The sequence below is a fragment of the Bufo bufo genome, chromosome 6 (assembly GCF_905171765.1).
Source record: "Bufo bufo chromosome 6, aBufBuf1.1, whole genome shotgun sequence".
Lineage (NCBI taxonomy): Eukaryota > Metazoa > Chordata > Amphibia > Anura > Bufonidae > Bufo > Bufo bufo.
The window spans coordinates 361,754,162-361,776,173 of NC_053394.1; the positions used below are offsets into that span (position 1 = coordinate 361,754,162).

The 22,012-nt window shown below is 45.3% G+C and overlaps 1 protein-coding gene across 2 annotated transcripts in view; it reads right to left on the reverse strand.

The window, feature by feature from the left end:
- CACNA1G (calcium voltage-gated channel subunit alpha1 G) overlaps window positions 1-22,012 on the reverse strand; it is a 206,709-nt gene that overhangs the window by 121,740 nt on the left and 62,957 nt on the right. For both annotated transcript variants that reach the window (XM_040435736.1, XM_040435735.1), the window contains exons 8-12: window positions 20,892-21,241; window positions 16,660-16,811; window positions 6,593-6,778; window positions 618-732; window positions 382-537 (exon numbers count right to left, since the gene is read on the reverse strand). In XM_040435736.1, the coding sequence (XP_040291670.1) occupies window positions 382-537; window positions 618-732; window positions 6,593-6,778; window positions 16,660-16,811; window positions 20,892-21,241 (959 nt within the window). The remainder of the gene's footprint in view (window positions 1-381; window positions 538-617; window positions 733-6,592; window positions 6,779-16,659; window positions 16,812-20,891; window positions 21,242-22,012) is intronic.

Sequence of the window (22,012 nt, forward strand, 5' to 3'; positions counted from 1 at the left end):
CAGTGTTGAAGTGGCTTCTTGAGGTGTGCCATCCGTCTAAGCTGAGAAGACAGCAATCCTGGAGAGCTAAGTGACCCCGAGTTGTCACAGGCCCTATGAGACCTGTGTAGGCCCCTGGTAGATACGTATATTCTAGAGAACAGGTCTAGTACTCTTGGAGGAGTTATTGTGCAGCACAGTAAAAGGGACAGAAGAAAAATTTCCAAATATAGCGAAGCATTAGTACATAGAAAAAATCAGCAGCTCTTCTTTTTTCATTTTACTAGGTCTTCTAAATAAATGCCCTGCGGGCCTCTAACTTTTTGGCTATGGGTTGTATCTGCTTTTTGTTACTTTTGTCTCTACTTAAAATGCAAAAGACAAACTGACACCAAGTCTTACCTCAGTCTGAAATCCTTCGACAAGAATAGCCACCAAAAGGTTGAAGAGGACGTAGTTTCCAAAAGTCATCAGTGCGATAAAGTAAAGCGCTGCCCATGAAGATGTTGAGGCCATGCCATTGTAAAGAACTTTATTCCAGTCTTCCTGTGTTAAAATCTAAATCGGCCAATCAAATTATCAGAATCATGTCAAATAGAATAATGCCTTTACTTCTGCACATACCAAACATGTAATACCTGGAATACAGTCACTGTGGCCCAAAGTAGAGAGTCAAAGTTCTTCCTATCTGGAAGCGTGTCTCCATCCTTTTCTGATGCAAATTTGCAGCCAAAAAGATGCATTCCTAAAATGCTGGCAGGTATAAAAGATGTAAAACTATTAGGCTACCATACACCATAGTGCTTGTTTGTAGTCTATGTTGCCCTTTTCCAGGAACTAATAGTATTACATGTTGTTATCGATATGGCGCTTGAAAGTGTGTGAACCCTTCAGTGCATAAAATGGAACTAAAACTACGTCAGTCAGATTTTCACACAAACCCTAAAATTACATAAAGATAACCAAATCAGAGAAATGACTCCAAATATTAGACTTGGTCATTTATTTATTGAGGAAAATGACCCAATATTACATGTCTGTAAGTGGCAAATGTATGTGAACCTTTGGCATTAGCAGATAATTTAAAGGTGAAAGTAGAGTCAAGTGTTTTAAATAAATGGGATGACAATCAGGTGTGAGTGGATGACCTCTTTTATTTAACCACCTCAGCCCCCAGTGCTTAAACACCCTGAAAGACCAGGCCACTTTTTACACTTCTGACCTACACTACTTTAACCGTCATGCAACTTACCACCCAAATTAATTTTACCTCCTTTTCTTCTCACTAATAGAGCTTTCATTTGGTGGTATTTCATTGCTGCTGACATTTTTACTTTTTTTGTTAATAATCAAAATTTAACGATTTTTTTGCAAAAAAATGACATTTTTCACTTTCAGTTGAAAGGCTGCAAAAAAGTGTCACACATGTGGTATCTCCGTATTCAGGAGAAGTTGGGGAATGTGTTTTGGGGTGTCTTTTTACATATACCCATGCTGGGTGAGATAAATATCTTGGTCAAATGCCAACTTTGTATAAAAAAATGGGAAAAGTTGTCTTTTGCCAAGATATTTCTCTCACCCAGCATGGGTATATGTAAAATGACACCCCAAAACACATTCCCCAACTTCTCCTGAATACGGAGATACCAGATGTGTGACAGTTTTTTGCAGCCTAGGTGGGCAAAGGGGCCCATATTCCAAAGAGCACCTTTCGGATTTCACCGGTCATTTTTTACAGAATTTGATTTCAAACTCCTTACCACACATTTGGGCCCCTAGAATGCCAGGGCAGTATAACTACCCCACAAGTGACCCCATTTTGGAAAGAAGACACCCCAAGGTATTTGCTGATGGGCATAGTGAGTTCATGGAAGTTTTTATTTTTTGTCACAAGTTAGTGGAATATGAGACTTTGTAAGAAAAAAAAAATATATAAAAAATCATCATTTTCCACTAACTTGTGACAAAAAATAGAAAAAAATTCTAGGAACTCGCCATGCCCCTCACGGAACACCTTGGGGTGTCTTCTTTCCAAAATGGGGTCACTTGTGGGGTAGTTATACTGCCCTGGCATTCTAGGGGCCCAAATGTGTGGTAAGGAGTTTGAAATCAAATTCTGTAAAAAATGGCCAGTGAAATCCGAAAGGTGCTCTTTGGAATGTGGGCCCCTTTACCCACCTAGGCTGCAAAAAAGTGTCACACATGTGGTATCTCCGTATTCAGGAGAAGTTGGGGAATGTGTTTTGGGGTGTCTTTTTACATATACCCATGCTGGGTGAGATAAATATCTTGGTCAAATGCCAACTTTGTATAAAAAAATGGGAAAAGTTGTCTTTTGCCAAGATATTTCTCTCACCCAGCATGAGTATATGTAAAATGACACCCCAAAACACATTCCCCAACTTCTCCTGAATACGGAGATACCACATGTGTGACACTTTTTTGCAGCCTAGGTGGGCAAAGGGGCCCAAATTCTAAAGAGCACCTTTCGGATTTCTCTGGTCATTTTTTACACATTTTGATTTCAAACTTCTTACCACACATTTGGGCCCCTAGAATGCCAGGGCAGTATAACTACCCCACAAGTGACCCCATTTTGGAAAGAAGACACCCCAAGGTATTTCGTGATGGGCATAGTGAGTTCATGGAAGTTTTTATTTTTTGTCACAAGTTAGTGGAATATGAGACTTTGTAAGGGAAAAAAATAAAAATAAAAAAATCATCATTTTCCGCTAACTTGTGACAAAAAATATAAAATTCTAGGAACTCGCCATGCCCCTCACGGAATACCTTGGGGTGTCTTCTTTCCAAAATAGGGTCACTTGTGGGGTAGTTATACTGCCCTGGCATTTTCCAGGGGCCCTAATGTGTGGTAAGTAGGTAAATGACCTGTGAAATCCTAAAGGTGCTCTTTGGAATGTGGGCCCCTTTGCCCACCTAGGCTGCAAAAAGGTGTCACACATGTGGTATCGCCGTATTCAGGAGAAGTTGGGCAATGTGTTTTGGGGTGTCTTTTTACATATACCCATGCTGGGTGAAAGAAATATCTCGGCAAAAGACAACTTTTCCCATTTTTTTATACAAAGTTGGCATTTGACCAAGATATTTATCTCACCCAGCATGGGTATATGTAAAATGACACCCCAAAACACATTGCCCAACTTCTCCTGAATACGGCGATACCACATGTGTGACACTTTTTTTCAGCCTAGATGCGCAAAGGGGCCCACATTCATTTTATGAGGGCATTTTTAGACATTTGGATCCCAGACTTCTTCTCACGCTTTAGGACCCCTAGAATGCCAGGGCAGTATAAATACCCCACATGTGACCCCATTTTGGAAAGAAGACACCCCAAGGTATTCAATGAGGGGCATGGCGAGTTCATAGAATTTTTTTTTTTTTGGCACAAGTTAGCAGAAATTGATATTTTTTTTTTCTCACAAAGTCTCCCTTTCCGCTAACTTGGGACAAAAATTTTAATCTTTCATGGACTCAATATGCCCCTCACGGAATACCTTGGGGTGTCTTCTTTCCGAAATGGGGTCATATGTGGGGTATTTATACTGCCCTGGCATTCTAGGGGCCCTAAAGCGTGAGAAGAAGTCTGGAATATAAATGTCTAAAAAATTTTACGCATTTGGATTCCGTGAGGGGTATGGGGAGTTCATGTGAGAATTTATTTTTTGACACAAGTTAGTGGAATATGAGACTTTGTAAGAAAAAAAAAATAATAATTTCCGCTAACTTGGGCCAAAAAAATGTCTGAATGGAGCCTTACAGGGGGGTGATCAATGACAGGGGGGTGATCAATGACAGGGGGGTGATCAGAGAGTCTATATGGGGTGATCACCCCCTTGTCATTGATCACCCCCCTGTAAGGCTCCATTCAGATGTCCGTATGTGTTTTGCGGATCCGATCCATGTATCCGTGGATCCGTAAAAATCATACGGACATCTGAATGCAGCCTGTCAGGGGGGGTGATCAATGACAGGGGGGGTGATCAATGACAGGGGGGGTGATCAATGACAGGGGGGGTGATCAGGGAGTCTATATGGGGTGATCACCCCCCCTGGAAGGCTCCAGGGAGACGCCTGTATGTGTTTTGCGTATCCGATCCATCTATCAGTGGATCCGTAAAAATCATGCGGACATCTGAATGGAGCTTTACAGGGGTGTGATCAATGACAGGGGGGTAATCAATGACAGGGGGGTGATCAGGGAGTCTATATGGGGTGATCACCACAGTCATTGATCACGCCTCTGTAAGGCTCCATTCAGACGTCCGTATGCGTTTTGCGGATCCGATCCATCTATCAGTGGATCCGTAAAAATCATGCGGACATCTGAATGGAGCTTTACAGGGGTGTGATCAATGACAGGGGGGTAATCAATGACAGGGGGGTGATCAGGGAGTCTATATGGGGTGATCACCACAGTCATTGATCACGCCCCTGTAAGGCTCCATTCAGACGTCCGTATGCGTTTTGCGGATCCGATCCATCTATCAGTGGATCCGTAAAAATCATGCGGACATCTGAATGGAGCTTTACAGGGGGGTGATCAATGACAGGGGGGTGATCAATGACAGGGGGGTGATCAGAGAGTCTATATGGGGTGATCACCCCCCTGTCATTGATCACCCCCCTGTAAGGCTCCATTCAGATGTCCGTATGTGTTTTGCGGATCCGATCCATGTATCCGTGGATCCGTAAAAATCATACGGACATCTGAATGCAGCCTGTCAGGGGGGGTGATCAATGACAGGGGGGGTGATCAATGACAGGGGGGGTGATCAATGACAGGGGGGGTGATCAGGGAGTCTATATGGGGTGATCACCCCCCCTGGAAGGCTCCAGGGAGACGCCTGTATGTGTTTTGCGTATCCGATCCATCTATCAGTGGATCCGTAAAAATCATGCGGACATCTGTATGGAGCTTTACAGGGGTGTGATCAATGACAGGGGGGTAATCAATGACAGGGGAGTGATCAGGGAGTCTATATGGGGTGATCACCACAGTCATTGATCACGCCCCTGTAAGGCTCCATTCAGACGTCCGTATGCGTTTTGCGGATCCGATCCATCTATCAGTGGATCCATAAAAATCATGCGGACATCTGAATGGAGCTTTACAGGGGGGTGATAAATGACAGGGGGGTAATCAATGACAGGGGGGTGATGAGGGAGTCTATATGGGGTGATCACCACAGTCATTGATCACGCCTCTGTAAGGCTCCATTCAGACGTCCGTATGCGTTTTGCGGATCTGATCCATCTATCAGTGGATCCGTAAAAATCATGCGGACATCTGAATGGAGCTTTACAGGGGTGTGATCAATGACAGGGGGGTAATCAATGACAGGGGGGTGATCAGGGAGTCTATATGGGGTGATCACCACAGTCATTGATCACGCCCCTGTAAGGCTCCATTCAGACGTCCGTATGCGTTTTGCGGATCCGATCCTTCTATTAGTGGATCCGTAAAAATCATGCGGACATCTGAATGGAGCTTTACAGGGGGGTGATCAATGACAGGGGGGTAATCAATGACAGGGGGGTGATAAGGGAGTCTATATGGGGTGATCAAGGGTGAATAAGGGGTTAATAAGTGACGGGGGGGGGGGGTGTAGTGTAGTGGTGCTTGGTGCAACATATTACTGAGCTACCTGTGTTCTCTGGTGGTCGATCCAAACAAAGGGGACCACCAGAGGACCAGGTAGCAGGTATATTAGACGCTGTTATCAAAACAGCGTCTAATATACCTGTTAGGGGTTAAAAAAAACACATCTCCAGCCTGCCAGCGAACGATCGCCGCTGGCAGGCTGGAGATCCACTCTCTTACCTTCCGTTCCTGTGAACGCGCGCGCCTGTGTGCGCACGTTCACAGGAAATCTCGCGTCTCGCGAGAGGACGCGCCGGCGCGTCCACCCAGAAGAGCAGGGCCGCCGCAAAGACGCAATCCTGCGTACGGCGGTCCTGAGGAGGTTAAAGAACAGGGATCTATCAAAGTCTGATCTTCACAACAACATTTGTGCAATGGTACAAACTAAGGAGATTTCTGTAGATCTCAGAAGAAGAGTTGTTGATGCTCATCAGGCTGGAAAAAGTTATAAAACCATTTCTGAAGAGTTTAGACTCCACAAATCCAATAGATTATGGCTTTTACTATTGATGACCTATCCTCAGGATCAGCTGTATGCGGAGATGGTGCGCACAGTGCGCATGTGCCGCATCTCTTCTCTCTTCCTGTCCGCTGCTGCTGTCTATGGCAAAGACCGTAGACAGCAGAGGTGAGCAGGAAGGGAGACAGCACATGCGCACGCGTCTCATCATATAGCTGATCGGCGGGGTGCTGAGTGTCGGACCCCCGCCAATCTGATATTGATGACCTATCCTGAGGATAGGTCATCAATAGTAAAAGCCCGGACAACCCCTTTAAGACAGGCGTATTAGACGCCGGTTTTAATTAAGCCCCATAGCTGGTGGAAAATCCACCAAAGTTATGAAGAGGCGCAGGCCTCTCCATAACTTCGGCACATCCAGTGCCAGTTCTAAATGTAAGACAACTTCCTAGCTGCACCCCTCCCCTCTCTTTCGATCAAATTCCTACCTGAATATAAAGATAAAGAGCATCAAAAGCATGCAGAACGTGGCCACATTGTCCATTGTCTTCATTAACACTACAAGCTGCCGCTGCAATGCTGGCATGAAACGCACTAACTTCAGGACTCTCATGAGACGGAAAGTTCTCAGTACAGAGAGACCACCACCCTGCTGTCCAATGATTTCCCAGACACTGCAAGAAATAAAACATAGGGAATTAGTTAAAGGGGTTGTCCTACAATAAATGTTTCCACCCAGCACCTGGATATGAACACTTTTGTAATTGCATGTAATTAAAATTTTTCCAAAAAATAAGGAAAAGAACAAACAGCAGGTGGTGCTATGCAGATACATTTTATTGAATAGTTCACTGGCTATATAAAAATTTTAATTACATGCAATAACAAAAGTATTCAGATCCAGGTGCTGGCTGTAAAAATGTAGAATATGTTTTGTGACGCAACCCCTTTAAGAATAAATGTTCTAGAATTGTCATTTTAGGTGGAATACAATTATTTACTAGAACAGACATGTCAGGAGAGGAGAGTTTTTTTCTCTCTAATGAATCACGTGTTTCCTCGGAGCTAAACCATGGCACTGCAATCAAATGAGTCGAGTGTGCGAAAAAGGAACCAATTAAAATAATGCCTAAACAGGGTCAATCCAGGATTTATCCGGACTTGTAGAAAGACACATGCGTTCTACATGAATCACACTGTAGCCTCGCTAGTACATTTCTACTAACAGTACTTCCCTCACAAAAGCAGACAGAATTACAAAAAGAAATCCCCCTAATATAGTCATGTGTGTTATGTATGTCATATCCTAAGATCCATTGACTACAATAAAAAAATATATTTAAAAAAAAATGTATTTAAAAAAAATATAAAGACAAAATTTTTTATTTTATAATCAAAATTACCATTAAATGGGTTCTCCGGGCTTTTTCACACTGATGACCTATCCTCAGGATCGGCACCCCCGCCGGTCAGTTGTATGAGGAGATGGCGTGCGGTCTCCCTTTGTGTCCACTACTGTCCCATAGACATACAGCAGCGAGCAGGAAGACAGAAGGGAGACGGCACGTGCGCACAGAGCACACCGTCTCCTCAAACAGCTGATCAGCAGGGGTGCCGGACCCCCGCCCAGACAACCTCTTTAAGAGCCAGTTAGTTTATTTTCTTCAATTTTTTCTACACGCTACACTATGGGGGTCATTTATCAAACTGGCGTAAAGTAGAATAGGCTTAGTTGCCCATAGCAACCAATCAGATTCCACCTTTCACTTTCCAAAGGAGCAGTGAAAAATGAAAGGTGGAATCTGATTGGTTGCTATGGGCAACTAAGCCAATTCTACTTTACACCAGTTTAATATATATATATACACTCACCTAAAGAATTATTAGGAACACCATACTAATACGGTGTTGGACCCCCTTTTGCCTTCAGAACTGCCTTAATTCTACGTGGCATTGATTCAACAAGGTGCTGATAGCATTCTTTAGAAATGTTGGCCCATATTGATAGGATAGCATCTTGCAGTTGATGGAGATTTGAGGGATGCACATCCAGGGCACGAAGCTCCTGTTCCACCACATCCCAAAGATGCTCTATTGGGTTGAGATCTGGTGACTGTGGGGGCCATTTTAGTACAGTGAACTCATTGTCATGTTCAAGAAACCAATTTGAAATGATTTGATCTTTGTGACATGGTGCATTATCCTGCTGGAAGTAGCCATCACAGGATGGATACATGTTCTCATTCTGTTTACGCCAAATTCGGACTCTACCATTTGAATGTCTCAACAGAAATCGAGACTCATCAGACCAGGCAACATTTTTCCAGTCTTCAACAGTCCAATTTTGGTGAGCTCGTGCAAATTGTAGCCTCTTTTTCCTATTTGTAGTGGAGATGAGTGGTACCCGGTGGGGTCTTCTGCTGTTGTAGCCCATCCGCCTCAAGGTTGTGCGTGTTGTGGCTTCACAAATGCTTTGCTGCATACCTCTGTTGTAACGAGTGGTTATTTCAGTCAACGTTGCTCTTCTATCAGCTTGAATCAGTCGGCCCATTCTCCTCTGACCTCTAGCATCCACAAGGCATTTTTGCCCACAGGACTGCCGCATACTGGATGTTTTTCCCTTTTCACACCATTCTTTGTAAACCCTAGAAATGGTTGTGCATAAAAATCCCAGTAACTGAGCAGATTGTGAAATACTCAGACCGGCCCGTCTGGCACCAACAACCATGCCACGCTCAAAATTGCTTAAATCACCTTTCTTTCCCATTCTGACATTCAGATTGGAGTTCAGGAGATTGTCTTGACCAGGACCACCCCCCTAAATGCATTGAAGCAACTGCCATGTGATTGGTTGACTAGATAATTGCATTAATGAGAAATAGAACAGGTGTTCCTAATAATTCTTTAGGTGAGTGTATATGGTAATTTATCATTTAAGGTTGTTTTTGTGGCTTTGCTTTATGTGTCTGCACCAAATGTATGAGCTGGTGCACCTTAATAATACATGTGGTGTGAGTGCAATGTGGTTTACTTACACCTTTTTTTTGCAAGTGAATGGAACAGACACCTGTAATTGTCCCACACCGCCACTACAACCAATGGTGGGCGTTCCGTAGCCTCAGGGCCGGCATCGCTGGGGGGTCCAACGGCGACCCAAACGCCCACATACTGCGGCGGGGCACGGGAGCACATAGTTTCAGATGCAGGCGGGCATGATGACGTCATTGTGCGCCTGTGCCGGAATGCAGCACAGTGACGTGTGCGCGCCTGCCTCACCATCTGGGCCCGTACCAGCAGCGAGTGAGCGCCTGGACACAGGTGAGTATTAGCTTTTAGTTTTGTTGTTTTGTTGTTTTTTTGTGTATGCCAACTTTGGGGGACATTAGTGGGGGGCACAGGAGGATATATTAGTAAATGAACAGTAGGGGGCAAATTACTACATCGGGGCAGTGTGGGGAAAAATTACTACATCGGGGGCAGTGTGGGGGCAAATTACTACATTGGGGGCAGTGTGAGGGCAAACCACTGCATGGGGGCAAACTATTGCATGGGGTAGTGTTGGGCCAAATTACTACATGGGGGCAGTGTGGGGGCAAACTACTACATGGGGGGCAGTGTAGGGGCAGACTACTACATGGGGGGCAGTGTGGGGGAAATTATTATGTCGGGGCAGTGTGGGGGAAAATTACTATGTGGGTACAGATTACTATATGGGGCTCTGTAGGGGCAAATTACTATATGGGAGATGTGTGGGGGTAAATTACTGTGTGGGGGCAAATTATTATGGGGGGATTATTATGTGGGGGCAGTGTGGGGGAAATTACTGTGTGGGGGCAGTGTGGGGGAAATTACTATGGGGGAGATTACTATGTGGGATCAGTGTGGGGGAAATGACTGTGGGGGAAAATTACTATATGGAGCAGTGTGGGGGACGTTGCTATTGGGAAGACACTGTAGGGGCATTTCTATTACAGGGACATATTAGGAGACATTATCTTTGGGGACACTACACTGCGTGCAGAATTATTAGGCAAATGAGTATTTTGACCACATCATCCTCTTTATGCATGTTGTCTTACTCCAAGCTGTATAGGCTCGAAAGCCTACTACCAATTAAGCATATTAGGTGATGTGCATCTCTGTAATGAGAAGGGGTGTGGTCTAATGACATCAACACCCTATATTAGGTGTGCATAATTATTAGGCAACTTCCTTTCCTTTGGCAAAATGGGTCAAAAGAAGGACTTGACAGGCTCAGAAAAGTCAAAAATAGTGAGATATCTTGCAGAGGGATGCAGCACTCTTAAAATTGCAAAGCTTCTGAAGCGTGATCATCGAACAATCAAGCGTTTCATTCAAAATAGTCAACAGGGTCGCAAGAAGCGTGTGGAAAAACCAAGGCGCAAAATAACTGCCCATGAACTGAGAAAAGTCAAGCGTGCAGCTGCCAAGATGCCACTTGCCACCAGTTTGGCCATATTTCAGAGCTGCAACATCACTGGAGTGCCCAAAAGCACAAGGTGTGCAATACTCAGAGACATGGCCAAGGTAAGAAAGGCTGAAAGACGACCACCACTGAACAAGACACACAAGCTGAAACGTCAAGACTGGGCCAAGAAATATTTCAAGACTGATTTTTCTAAGGTTTTATGGACTGATGAAATGAGAGTGAGTCTTGATGGGCCAGATGGATGGGCCCGTGGCTGGATTGGTAAAGGGCAGAGAGCTCCAGTCCGACTCAGACGCCAGCAAGGTGGAGGTGGAGTACTGGTTTGGGCTGGTATCATCAAAGATGAGCTTGTGGGGCCTTTTCGGGTTGAGGATGGAGTCAAGCTCAACTCCCAATCCTACTGCCAGTTTCTGGAAGACACCTTCTTCAAGCAGTGGTACAGGAAGAAGTCTGCATCCTTCAAGAAAAACATGATTTTCATGCAGGACAATGCTCCATCACACGCGTCCAAGTACTCCACATCGTGGCTGGCAAGAAAGGGTATAAAAGAAGAAAATCTAATGACATGGCCTCCTTGTTCACCTGATCTGAACCCCATTGAGAACCTGTGGTCCATCATCAAATGTGAGATTTACAAGGAGGGAAAACAGTACACCTCTCTGAACAGTGTCTGGGAGGCTGTGGTTGCTGCTGCACGCAATGTTGATGGTGAACAGATCAAAACACTGACAGAATCCATGGATGGCAGGCTTTTGAGTGTCCTTGCAAAGAAAGGTGGCTATATTGGTCACTGATTTGTTTTTGTTTTGTTTTTGAATGTCAGAAATGTATATTTGTGAATGTTGAGATGTTATATTGGTTTCACTGGTAAAAATAAATAATTGAAATGGGTATATATTTGTTTTTTGTTAAGTTGCCTAATAATTATGCACAGTAATAGTCACCTGCACACACAGATATCCCCCTAAAATAGCTAAAACTAAAAACAAACTAAAAACTACTTCCAAAAATATTCAGCTTTGATATTAATGAGTTTTTTGGGTTCATTGAGAACATGGTTGTTGTTCAATAATAAAATGAATCCTCAAAAATACAACTTGCCTAATAATTCTGCACTCCCTGTATACAGGCATTATTACCTGTTGAGCCTGTAAGGTGACGTTACCATCAGGGGCGGACATACCGCATGTGCAGCCGGTGCGGCTGCACAGGGGCCCAGAGAAGGAGGGGGCCCCTTCCTACCGGCAGCAGGGGGACATGAGCGCTTCCATTGTGGAAGCGCTCATCTCTATTCATCTGTATGTGTATCGCTGTCCTTAGGACAGCGATACGGATGGATGCTGCGACGGGGCAGGGGAGAGGCGTCTCCCTTCCCCTTCCTCTGATAGGCTGCAGGCACTAGGCCTGCAACCTATCAGAGGACGGAACAGGCGGTGCGATGACGTCATCACGCCGCCTGAGCCATACAGCGTGGGACACAGGCCAGAAGAGGCCTGCATCGCATCGCTGAAAGCGGCAAGGAGGTAAGTATGTGAGTTTATATTTTTATTTATTTACACTTTACTAGGGGCCCTATCTGGCACTCATGGGGGCATCTACTGGGGGCCCTATCTTATGGGCACTATGGAGGAGGAGGAGCACTATGGGGGCCCTATTTTAAATACTAACACACATGGGGGCACTGTGGAGGGGGGGGGGTAGTACGATTGGGGTCCTATTTTATATATTGGCACACATGGGGGGCACTATGGAGGGCTCTATTTTATATATTGGCACACATGGGGGGCACTATGGAGGGCCCTATTTTAAATACTGACACACATGGGGGCACTATAGAGGGGGGGAGTACTATTGGGGCCCTATTTTATATACTGGCACACAAGGGGGGCACTATGGAGGGGGGAGCACTATGGGTGGCCCTATTTTAAATACTGACACACATGCTGGCACTATGGAGGGGGGAGTACTATTGGGGCCCTATTTTATATACTGGCACACATGGGGGGCACTAAGGAGGGGGAGGAGCACTATGGGGGCCCTATGTTAGTTACTGGCCCACATGGGGGGTACTATGGAGGGGGAGGAGCACTATGGGGACCTTATGTTATATACTGGCACACATGGGGGGCACTATGGAGAAGGGGGGAGAGGAGCACTATGGGGGCATCTTCTGGGGCTCTATCTTATATATTGGCAGACATGGGGGGCACTAAAAAGGGGGGAGCAGTATGGGGGCATCTACTGGTGACCCTATTTTATATACTGGCACACATTATGGGGGCATTTTTTACTGGCACATTGTCAGGCACCATGGGAACAAGGGGAGGCACACGATATAGGAGTATTTCATACTGGCACAAATTATAGGGCACTATGGGGACCTTGGCTTAACTGGGGGCACTAAGAGTTTTTTTTTTGGCAAACAGTAGAGGGCATTGGCACACATTATGAGGGTACTATGGGGACATTGACTCTACAGGGGGCACTAAGAGGAGAATTTTTTTTATACTGCCACACAACAGGGCACTTTTATGTACTGGTGCACATTATAAAGAGAATTATTACCACTGGGGACATTATGGTGGGCTTTATTACAGTTGAGGGACTATGAGGAACTTGAATACTAGTATGAACACTATGGGAGCATTATTACTTCTGGGACACAGTGAGGTCATTATTACTGTAGGGGCACTATTACTACTAGGTGTTGTCTGGTAGATAATTATTTCTTTTGGTGGGATTTTAGGGAGCACTGTTACTTTGGTGGGCATCCTGGCACGGTATCAGCTTAGCACACTCATTTTTGGGGAACATTATATTTACACTATTAGTGTCAGGGACACTGTTTCCTGGGCGCAGTTATTTTTTAGGACACTGTGTGCCAGTAATTATTTAAGGGGAACTATCTGTGTGTAACTTGTATATGGAGCACAGCAGGCACAATATTAGAGGGGTGTTGATTAGGTGGGAGGATGATGGAAAACTAGGAAACTAAGATGTCTGTCTGTCAAACCCTGCAGAGAGAAGAGATGACAGAAAGAAATCATCATGGCGGTGTGGTCTGAAACAAGAAGATGAGGACAGAGAACATCTACATCAACGAAGACGTCCCTGGATGTAAGAGGTATGTGGACCTGTATTAGGCTACCTTCACATCGGAGTTAGTGATTCTGGCAGGCTCTTCTTGTAGAGAACAGCCTTCCGGAATGCTCCAGCACTGCTGAATGCAGACAGAATGTCCGCTGGCCACATTAACTATAATGGGGTCTGGCAGAGATCGGCCACAATCCGGCAAAAATGCAGAGAATCAGTGGGACACAAACCGCTGCATGCCTGAGTTTGTGTCCGGCCAATTCCTTGCATTCTTTGCCGGATCAGGTGGCCGTGGCATAGTGCTGCAGGTGTGAAAGTAGCCTTACTCTGTATGTTTTGTATTGCTATAAGTAATGCTAGGACGGAATTGGCTATGTTGAGAATTTGGCTTGAGAGGGGGGGGGCCCAGGCACATTATTTGCACAGGGGCCCTCTGCTGTCTGTGTCCGCCCCTGGTTACCATTACACCTAAAGGCTCTGCTCTCTCTGCAATTGCTGCGCCCTCTGCACTACGATTAACAGGGCCAGGCAGGCGTGATCATGCTTACATTGTCTGGTCCTGCCATTCAAAGTGCAGAAGACGCAGCAGTTGCAGATAGAGCAGAACCTCTAGGTGTAATGGTAACGCCCCCTTTGCTCCCAGAGGCTCATTTGCATATATTAAAACATTTCTCTCAGCAATGCGGGCACATATGAACATGGGACCAACATAGATGCCTTCAGCTGCCAAGCGCACATGTAACAGGTCAGCCAGTGTCATAGGTACAAATCTACTGACTGATGCCTTTAATTATTCTGTTTATGAGACACTTAGATATTTTGAAAGAATCTTGTGCTGATCCAAAAAACAGATATGGAATTAGCTATTGTTTTTTGGGGATTATCTGTCATTGATTAACTTAAATGGGCTTGGCTAAGATATGCCATCAGTGTCAGGTAGGTGCGGGTCCTACCTCTGGGACCCGCTCCTATCTGAAAAAAAGTGAAGGAGACCACACTGCGCATGTGCAGTTTATTCTCTATTTATCACTATGACCAAGTGAGCATGCTCATCTATTTTCAGCGGTGATTGGAGGGGGCCTGTGCATGAGCGGCTGCTCTCTATTCACCTCAAGGGTCCAGTTCTAGAGATATAAGCAGGTCCCAGAGGTTAGGACCCGCACCTATCTGACAATGAGAGCATATTCTAGCGTTATGCCCATCAATGTCCCCTTTAAGATGGCTATATGCCAGCAAAGGTCAACGCAGGCTACTCTCGTTTCCAGTTGGCATTCGGTCTAAGGACAAGGACAGAAAGTGCTGTTTTCTAGATGTGTGTCTGACTCAAGGTCAACGCTGCAGGCAGATAAACAAGGTCAGAGCCGCCCGGGTCAGTATACAGTACATCAGATGTATACTGGAGTGAGAAACACGCCACAGGCCGAACATCTGTTACTCATACAGGAAGAAAGGGCAAATCTGATTATGCAAAGGCTTGAAGTATGACATGGTGCTCACTCCCGTATACATTCATTATCAAGAGCAGCCATGACCCTGGCCATCAGAACCAACTACCCAGGTCAAGCACTTACAAGTAACACATGGGTCAAGTTGACACTTGGCGGTTTTATGCTATATTTCTTTTTTTTGCATCTGGAATAAGTGCATTGGTCAGGAGTTACGTCAGTGGGAATGAGATTTGTACAAACATGGTTTGCGTGTTTTTCTTGTTCTGTGTAGTTTTTGTTTTGCCACAGCAGAAAAATCTGGTCCAACAAAACAGCAGGGTCATAGTAGGTGCAGCTCTAATACCGGATGAGTTATACTTAAAGGGGATCTGCTGTTCTTTTAAACTGATGACCGATCATCAGCATCTGATTGGTGGGGGTCCGACATCCGGGCCCCCCGCCAATCAGATGTTTGAGAAGGCTGCGGCGCTCCAGGAGTGGCGCGGCCTTCTCCCTGTTTGCCTCAGGCCCAGTGACGTTGCAACTAATATCACTGGCCTAGGGGGGGGCTAATCTCCATTCACTAGCCTCGCACAGGCCAGTGATACTAGCTGTGATGTCACTGGGCCTGAGGGTCCCGGGGTTGTCAGACCCCCGCCGATCAGATTAATTAAAGGAGTTCTCCAGGATTTTACTACTGATGGCCTATCCTCAAGATTTTTTCATTTTTCCTGCACAGTAGTTTGCATGGCCACCGGCTATGTAGGGAACTACAACACAGCAACAGTACAGTCAAGAAAATCCTAGATATACATCATTCATGTCTGTGGTGGGACTATCCCTTTAACTACCTGTTCAAAGTTATTTTTTATTTGTAATTGTGCATCAAAGACGACCACACTAATGCTGTTTGGTAGATTTTTTTTTTCAGATCGCAACATACGAGAATAGTTTCAGACTTTCTCACAAGGACGTGGATATGAGGCCTATGTGTGTCCAGGATGCTGCTGATGTCACTATCTCTCATGTGCTTTTCTTGTACACTTTCTTGTGCTCATTTCTACTTCTACAGCCCATAAATGTGTGATGGTTCTCCTGCCTTCCTCTCTTGTGTCTGCTGTGGGTTCTCTCTGCTCTCCCTACTCTGATAAACACACTGTGTAATTCACTCTCTACAACTGCAAAATGTGCCTTCCCTGAAATTACAGTAGATGCTTTCTTTCCCAATCCACTTTCTGATCTGGTGCGCACAACCTCCTCCCCCTCACTGCTGGTATCTCTAACAATGGGCTACAATACTGGATTTTACAATTACTAGCCTTCTGTAATAACAGGAAGAGCAGGCGCAGCCAACACAGACAGGACATACAGACACTTTCCGGAATAAATGCCGGTGTCTGGCCAGACATATACTGCTGCATGCAGCAGCATTTGTTTGGAAAGAAGCCCAGTTGGATCCGCATTGTAGTGCGGATACGGTAATCGCCGCTAGTGTGTTCCTCTGACTACTGGAGTTTGTGCTGCATATGTGAATGTAGACTTAGATAGATATCATTCAAGCTATTAGCTGAAGCAGTACAATTACCTGATTACGACAATGATCCCATCAAATATGTTATATGGGTTCTTGATGTATCCAAACGGGCCATAAACCAAAAGCTTCAGAATCATTTCCAGGGCGAACAAACTTGTAAAGACTATATTACTGATCTCCAGGGCGTTAGTCAATTCCTCTGGCTGCGGGAAAAGCAGATTTTGAAAACCATGATTAGTATATGAAGGCAAAATTAAAGAAACATACATTCAGTTTTAGGGGTGCACCTAGCCTTTCTGCTGCCTGAGGCGAAAACTGAAACGGCCCCCCCCCCCCCCTTCCCATGGCAATTTCTTAAAATAACCCCTTTGCCACAATAAAAGTTCTCAGTTGTCCTCCAGCACAGCACAAAGCCTCAGATCCCCAAAACAGAGACATCTCTGCTGAGCCCAACTGCCTATTTAAGGACAGCCAGGTGCTGCCAAAACCCGGACCAGCACTTAAACTCTGGTCCTGGCTGGAAACAGCCCAGCCGCACATGCTGGGAGGAAAATACCTGCCTTGTCAGACACAACCCCTCACTATGTCACACTTGATATGCCACACCTGTGAGGTGGGATGGATTATCTCGGCAAAGGAGAAGTGCTCACTAACACAGATTTAGACAGATTTGTGAACAATATTTGAGAGTAATGAGTATTTTGTGTAATTAGAAAATGTTTCAGATCTTTGAGTTCAGCTCATGCAAAATGGGAGCAAAACCGAAAGTGTTGCGTTTATACAGTATTTTTGTTCAGTGTATGTAGGTATGTATGTGTGTATGTATGTTCCGCGATCACTCAAAAACGCAACCATCGACTTTAACAAAACTTGGTATACACATCACTTGCTACCTGGAAAGAAATCTTGTGGGGGTCACAGCTCTCTAGGACATACCGTTTCTGAGATATTCCCAAAAAATTACCTGCATTAGCCAATACAAGCCTGCAAGTCTTTCTCTTCATATCCCAACTGCCATACACACGGTCACATGTCCCTTATCAGCCAATAGAATCTCGCAGGCCCTTAGTCTCCACATACACACAGTTTTACTCCAGGTTTCCATAACAACCCAGCCATTTTTCTTCACTGCTGCAGGTCAGCTTTAGAGGGGCAGGGCGCTATGGATGACACTGTTAAGGGAGTGGAGTGCTGTGGAGGTCCCAGTTCAGGGGGCAGGTAGGGTGGCTATTCTGGCCACCCTCAAAAGACGGACTTAAAAACTCCTCCCCCAGGTCCCGCTAAGCCACGCCCCCCCAATTCTCAGCAGCCGACGGGGATTAAACAAATTAGGGTAAAAATCAACTTCTGTCAGCTGCAGGGGTGGGAGGGAGGCTGACAGAAGTAGATTTTTACTTTCATTCTCCCTGCAGCTCACGCTCAGACAGCACAGTGCTGCTGTCTGAGAGTGAGGTGTTCAAAAGAACATCCCTGTGTCCGTCCAGGCCCTGCGTCGAACGGAGAACAGGGAGTCTAAAAGTGGACTGTCCTGCCTAAAATTGGACCTCTGGCCACCCTAGGGGCAGGCTGCTGTGGAGGTCACAGTTAAGGGAACAGTCCGCTATAGAGGTCAGTGTTAAGTGGAAGATTGCTGTAGAGGCCACTGTTAAGGGGACGGGGTGTTGTGGAAATCACTGTTAAGAAAATGGGGTACTGTGGAGGTCACTAATAAAGGGGCGGCCTCTGTGGGGGTCACTGTTAAGGATATGCCCCCATTGTCCGATAGGTGCGGGTCCCACCAATGGGATCTGCATCTACACTGAGAATGGAGCCCTGAAAGTGGTGGAGGGCGCACTCCACAGCCACCCTTCATTCATTTCTATAGGGTCGCCGAAAAATAGCCAAGTGCTGGCTTGGCTATTCCCGTCATCCCCATATAAATGAATGGGAGCGGTGGCCACACAAGCGCGGAGCACTCCCATTCACTTCTATGGGGAGAGCGCTTGGTGGTGGCCAGACCTGAGGAAACCCGGGGTCCTCTGCCCACCACCTTCCCTGCTCCATTCTTGATATAGGTGTGGGTCTTAGCGATATGCCCCTATTGTCTTAGATCGGAAACCCTTTTAATGGTGTACCCTAAGGAATGGTTTATCCTAAGAATAGGTCCTCAATACTGTAATCCAGGAAAGGCCCTTTAAGGCACTAATCCATGGGTGATACTTATCCACTAGTTGGGTACAGCAGACTACAAATTGCTTTTCAAACCGCCTGTAGTCTGTTTAATGCTGATGACTGATCTGTTCTTACACTGGATGACAGCAGTTCACTATCACACGACCTTCTCTGAACTGGTCCTAATTCAACCCGGCAGCACCTGTGTTGGTAATAAGGCTCACCTCTAGATCACTATGGTGAACCCATAGGCCCATGTCCCAGGAGCAGTTTCCTTTCCCAGCAAGGTCTTTTTCCAAAAGATCCATATAACCCATTTCCTACCCACTCATCATTGTGCATAAGGTAGTTAAGCCTCTCACTCTTTCCTTCCTTCTCCTCATACCCTGTGTTACATAGTGGATGTGGATCTACTGAATATGTCTACTGAACACATTTGACTCGATTTGGGGCCACTCTTAAGGGCATTATCTAAGTGGCCACCCTGGACCACAAGCACTATTTCTTTTTCACTGTAACAGTACATCCGCCTCTGAAAAAAGGCATGAAAACGTTGCAAAAATATAACTTTTCCTGACATTTTTCCTAATTTTTATTAACAAAATGCTGCAGACAGGTGTTAGATGCAATTTATTAGAGAAATACAAAATGCACTACAAACAGTGCCTAGGTGTGCCATTTTGTCAAATCAGTTAGCACCTCTCATTTGTTCTCTCTCATCTCTTAGATTAAAGGGTGTATTAAACTTTTGGCAGTACCGCTCGTTAGCGATCATCGGGCAGTTTAATACTGCCGTCAATTTGTAGGCAATCCAAATCTTTTGACAGGTTAAAAAATCATCGTTTGTAGGCGGCAGATCGTGCTGTGTAATTGCAGTGGTCCCCTCTGCTAGCGAGCAGATGAATGCCTTCTTTCCCCGCAATCTTCTGTTAAATGGGCTGTCTAATATACCCTTAAACCTTACCGAGATAACTTTCAGCTTGTTTGGCAGACAGCTATATCTCCCAATCCTCCCATCTATATGCATGGTCGGCTCGGCTGAGCATGCATATGTAGTATATCAGGAGATGGGAGTAAGCCACTGCCTGACACCTGTGAACAAAAGGATCGTACAGATGAAATTCAACTTGCCCAATCCTCTGAACCCGCCGAAATCTGTGGGTTCTGCCAACGTAGATCTAATGTCTATGGCCAACTTAAGACTAAACACCTTCATGCTATTGCTCCAAGGCCTTAGTTAAAATAAATCTGCGCTGAGCATGCTCAGTATTGAAGACCGGAGGAAGAAGTTCGCCACTACTGAGCCTGCTCTCATCTCAGAATCGCTAGAAACAACAGGAAGACAGTTCAGTTCAGGACTACATGAGCCATTTATAGTGGAGTCAGAGCTGGAGTTGAAATGTGAAAAACAGAGCAGTTGGAGGTTTGGCTTACCGAATTCACGACCCTGTGGGTTACACCATGGAAAGTCCCCCATCAGTCCCATTGAAGTGAATAGACAGATAGACTGTGGCTACTGCTACATTACAACAGGGGACTCAGGGACATTTGTACTCAGAATCGCTGAGGGTCTCATCAGTACCTACCCTGTGAACAACTCCTTTAAACCAAAATCGTATAAATAAATTAGTGTGGGCTTACAGAGGGTGTCCGGGAATAAATAATTTATAACAGGTGCCGGCTTCCTCTACTGATCGGATCAAACGTACCTATTCCCTGCCGCGCCGGTCCTCCGCGCTGGCTCCTGTGGCTCCATCTTCCAGTGGAGTCCTCCCCAGCATAGGAAGGGTCACCGTTGGCTTCAGAGATGATGCATCCACAAGAGACGCGTCAGTGTTGAAGCCAGTGGTTGGCTGAAGAGAATCAGGTGACCATGACCATGATATGGAGAAAGAAAACAAACCCCGGACTGGAAGATGAAGACGAGTAAGCCGAAGTGGAGGACTGGAGCGGTGGGGAGCAGGAAAGTATGATCCGTTCAGTAGGGTAAGGAGGCTGCCAGCACCTGTTAGAAATTATGTATTCCTGGATAACCCCTTCAAGGACCTGGAGCACCCGCCGGTTAATACGTGTATTTGCCTCTAACACATGCCACACTAACAATACAAAAACAAGTAGGTTTAACGCCTTACCTGTTCGTGATATTCAATCCCCATGCTCAGAGTATTTATTAGGATAGCGATCATTATACCACGGCCAAAGTACTTGCTGTCTACGATCTTTCTAAACGTCTCGCACACCATTCTCCACGCCTTCATCAGCTTGGTGGGATTCTTGGCTATTGTCTTTCCCTTTTTCTGCTCAATCTTCTCGTTGCACTGAGTATCTTGAGTGAACTCGTAGCCTCCATCACTGTCAGACTCTATTTCTTCATTGTCTGGAAGCTCGGGCTCTTTGCAGTGAGAACATATCTCAGGATCTAAGGAATCAATCTCAGAACTTGCGGCTTGGACTGAGATTTTACAGGATCCCTTGCAGATACCTAAGGTCATATGGAACTTATGAAAATCACTCAACAGGGCTTTCAGAAAATTCTCAGTGAGCAGCAAGAGACATACTGCTACCCATGCAGACTACGTACAGCGATGTCGTGTGCAAAATGTAAAAAGAGAAGGAAAAAAAATCCTCACATTCACAGCAAAGCAAAATGAAGATTCAACACCATATCACAACTGAAGCAGTGCTATCCATACTTGATACCGCATTAACACACTGTAACACACACAGTCCTAAATCACAAAATACAGAGGCCCCTGGTCCTGTATTAGAGAAATTCTTTGGTACTGTGTTTTACGCATTGTAAAATGAACACAATACGATTAGCGCTCACTTTCTAGTACAGTAGTAACACAGTAACCAAATACACTGTCCAAAAACAACAAAAAATCACAAGTGCAAACAGATTTTAAAGCATTACATTATCTATATTGCCTTTTGCGGCTCAATGCAATTTTTTGTTTGGGGGAGGGGTTGACTATAAAACCATCAAGCAACTGACCAGAAGCCAAACACAATGTCTATCTGATGATGCGGCATATCCAGAGAAAGTTGGAAGCAGTGAAAACCATCTCATAAATGAAAAGATGCAACAGTCCATCTTAAAGGGGTTGTCCACCTTTCCCGTGCTTTTTTTCAGCCCCCTAGAGCAGGGATGCTCAACCTGCGGCCCTCCAGCTGTCGTAAAACTACAACTCCACCATTCCCTGCTGTAGGTTGATAGCTGTAGGCTGTCCAGGCATGCTGGGATTGGTAG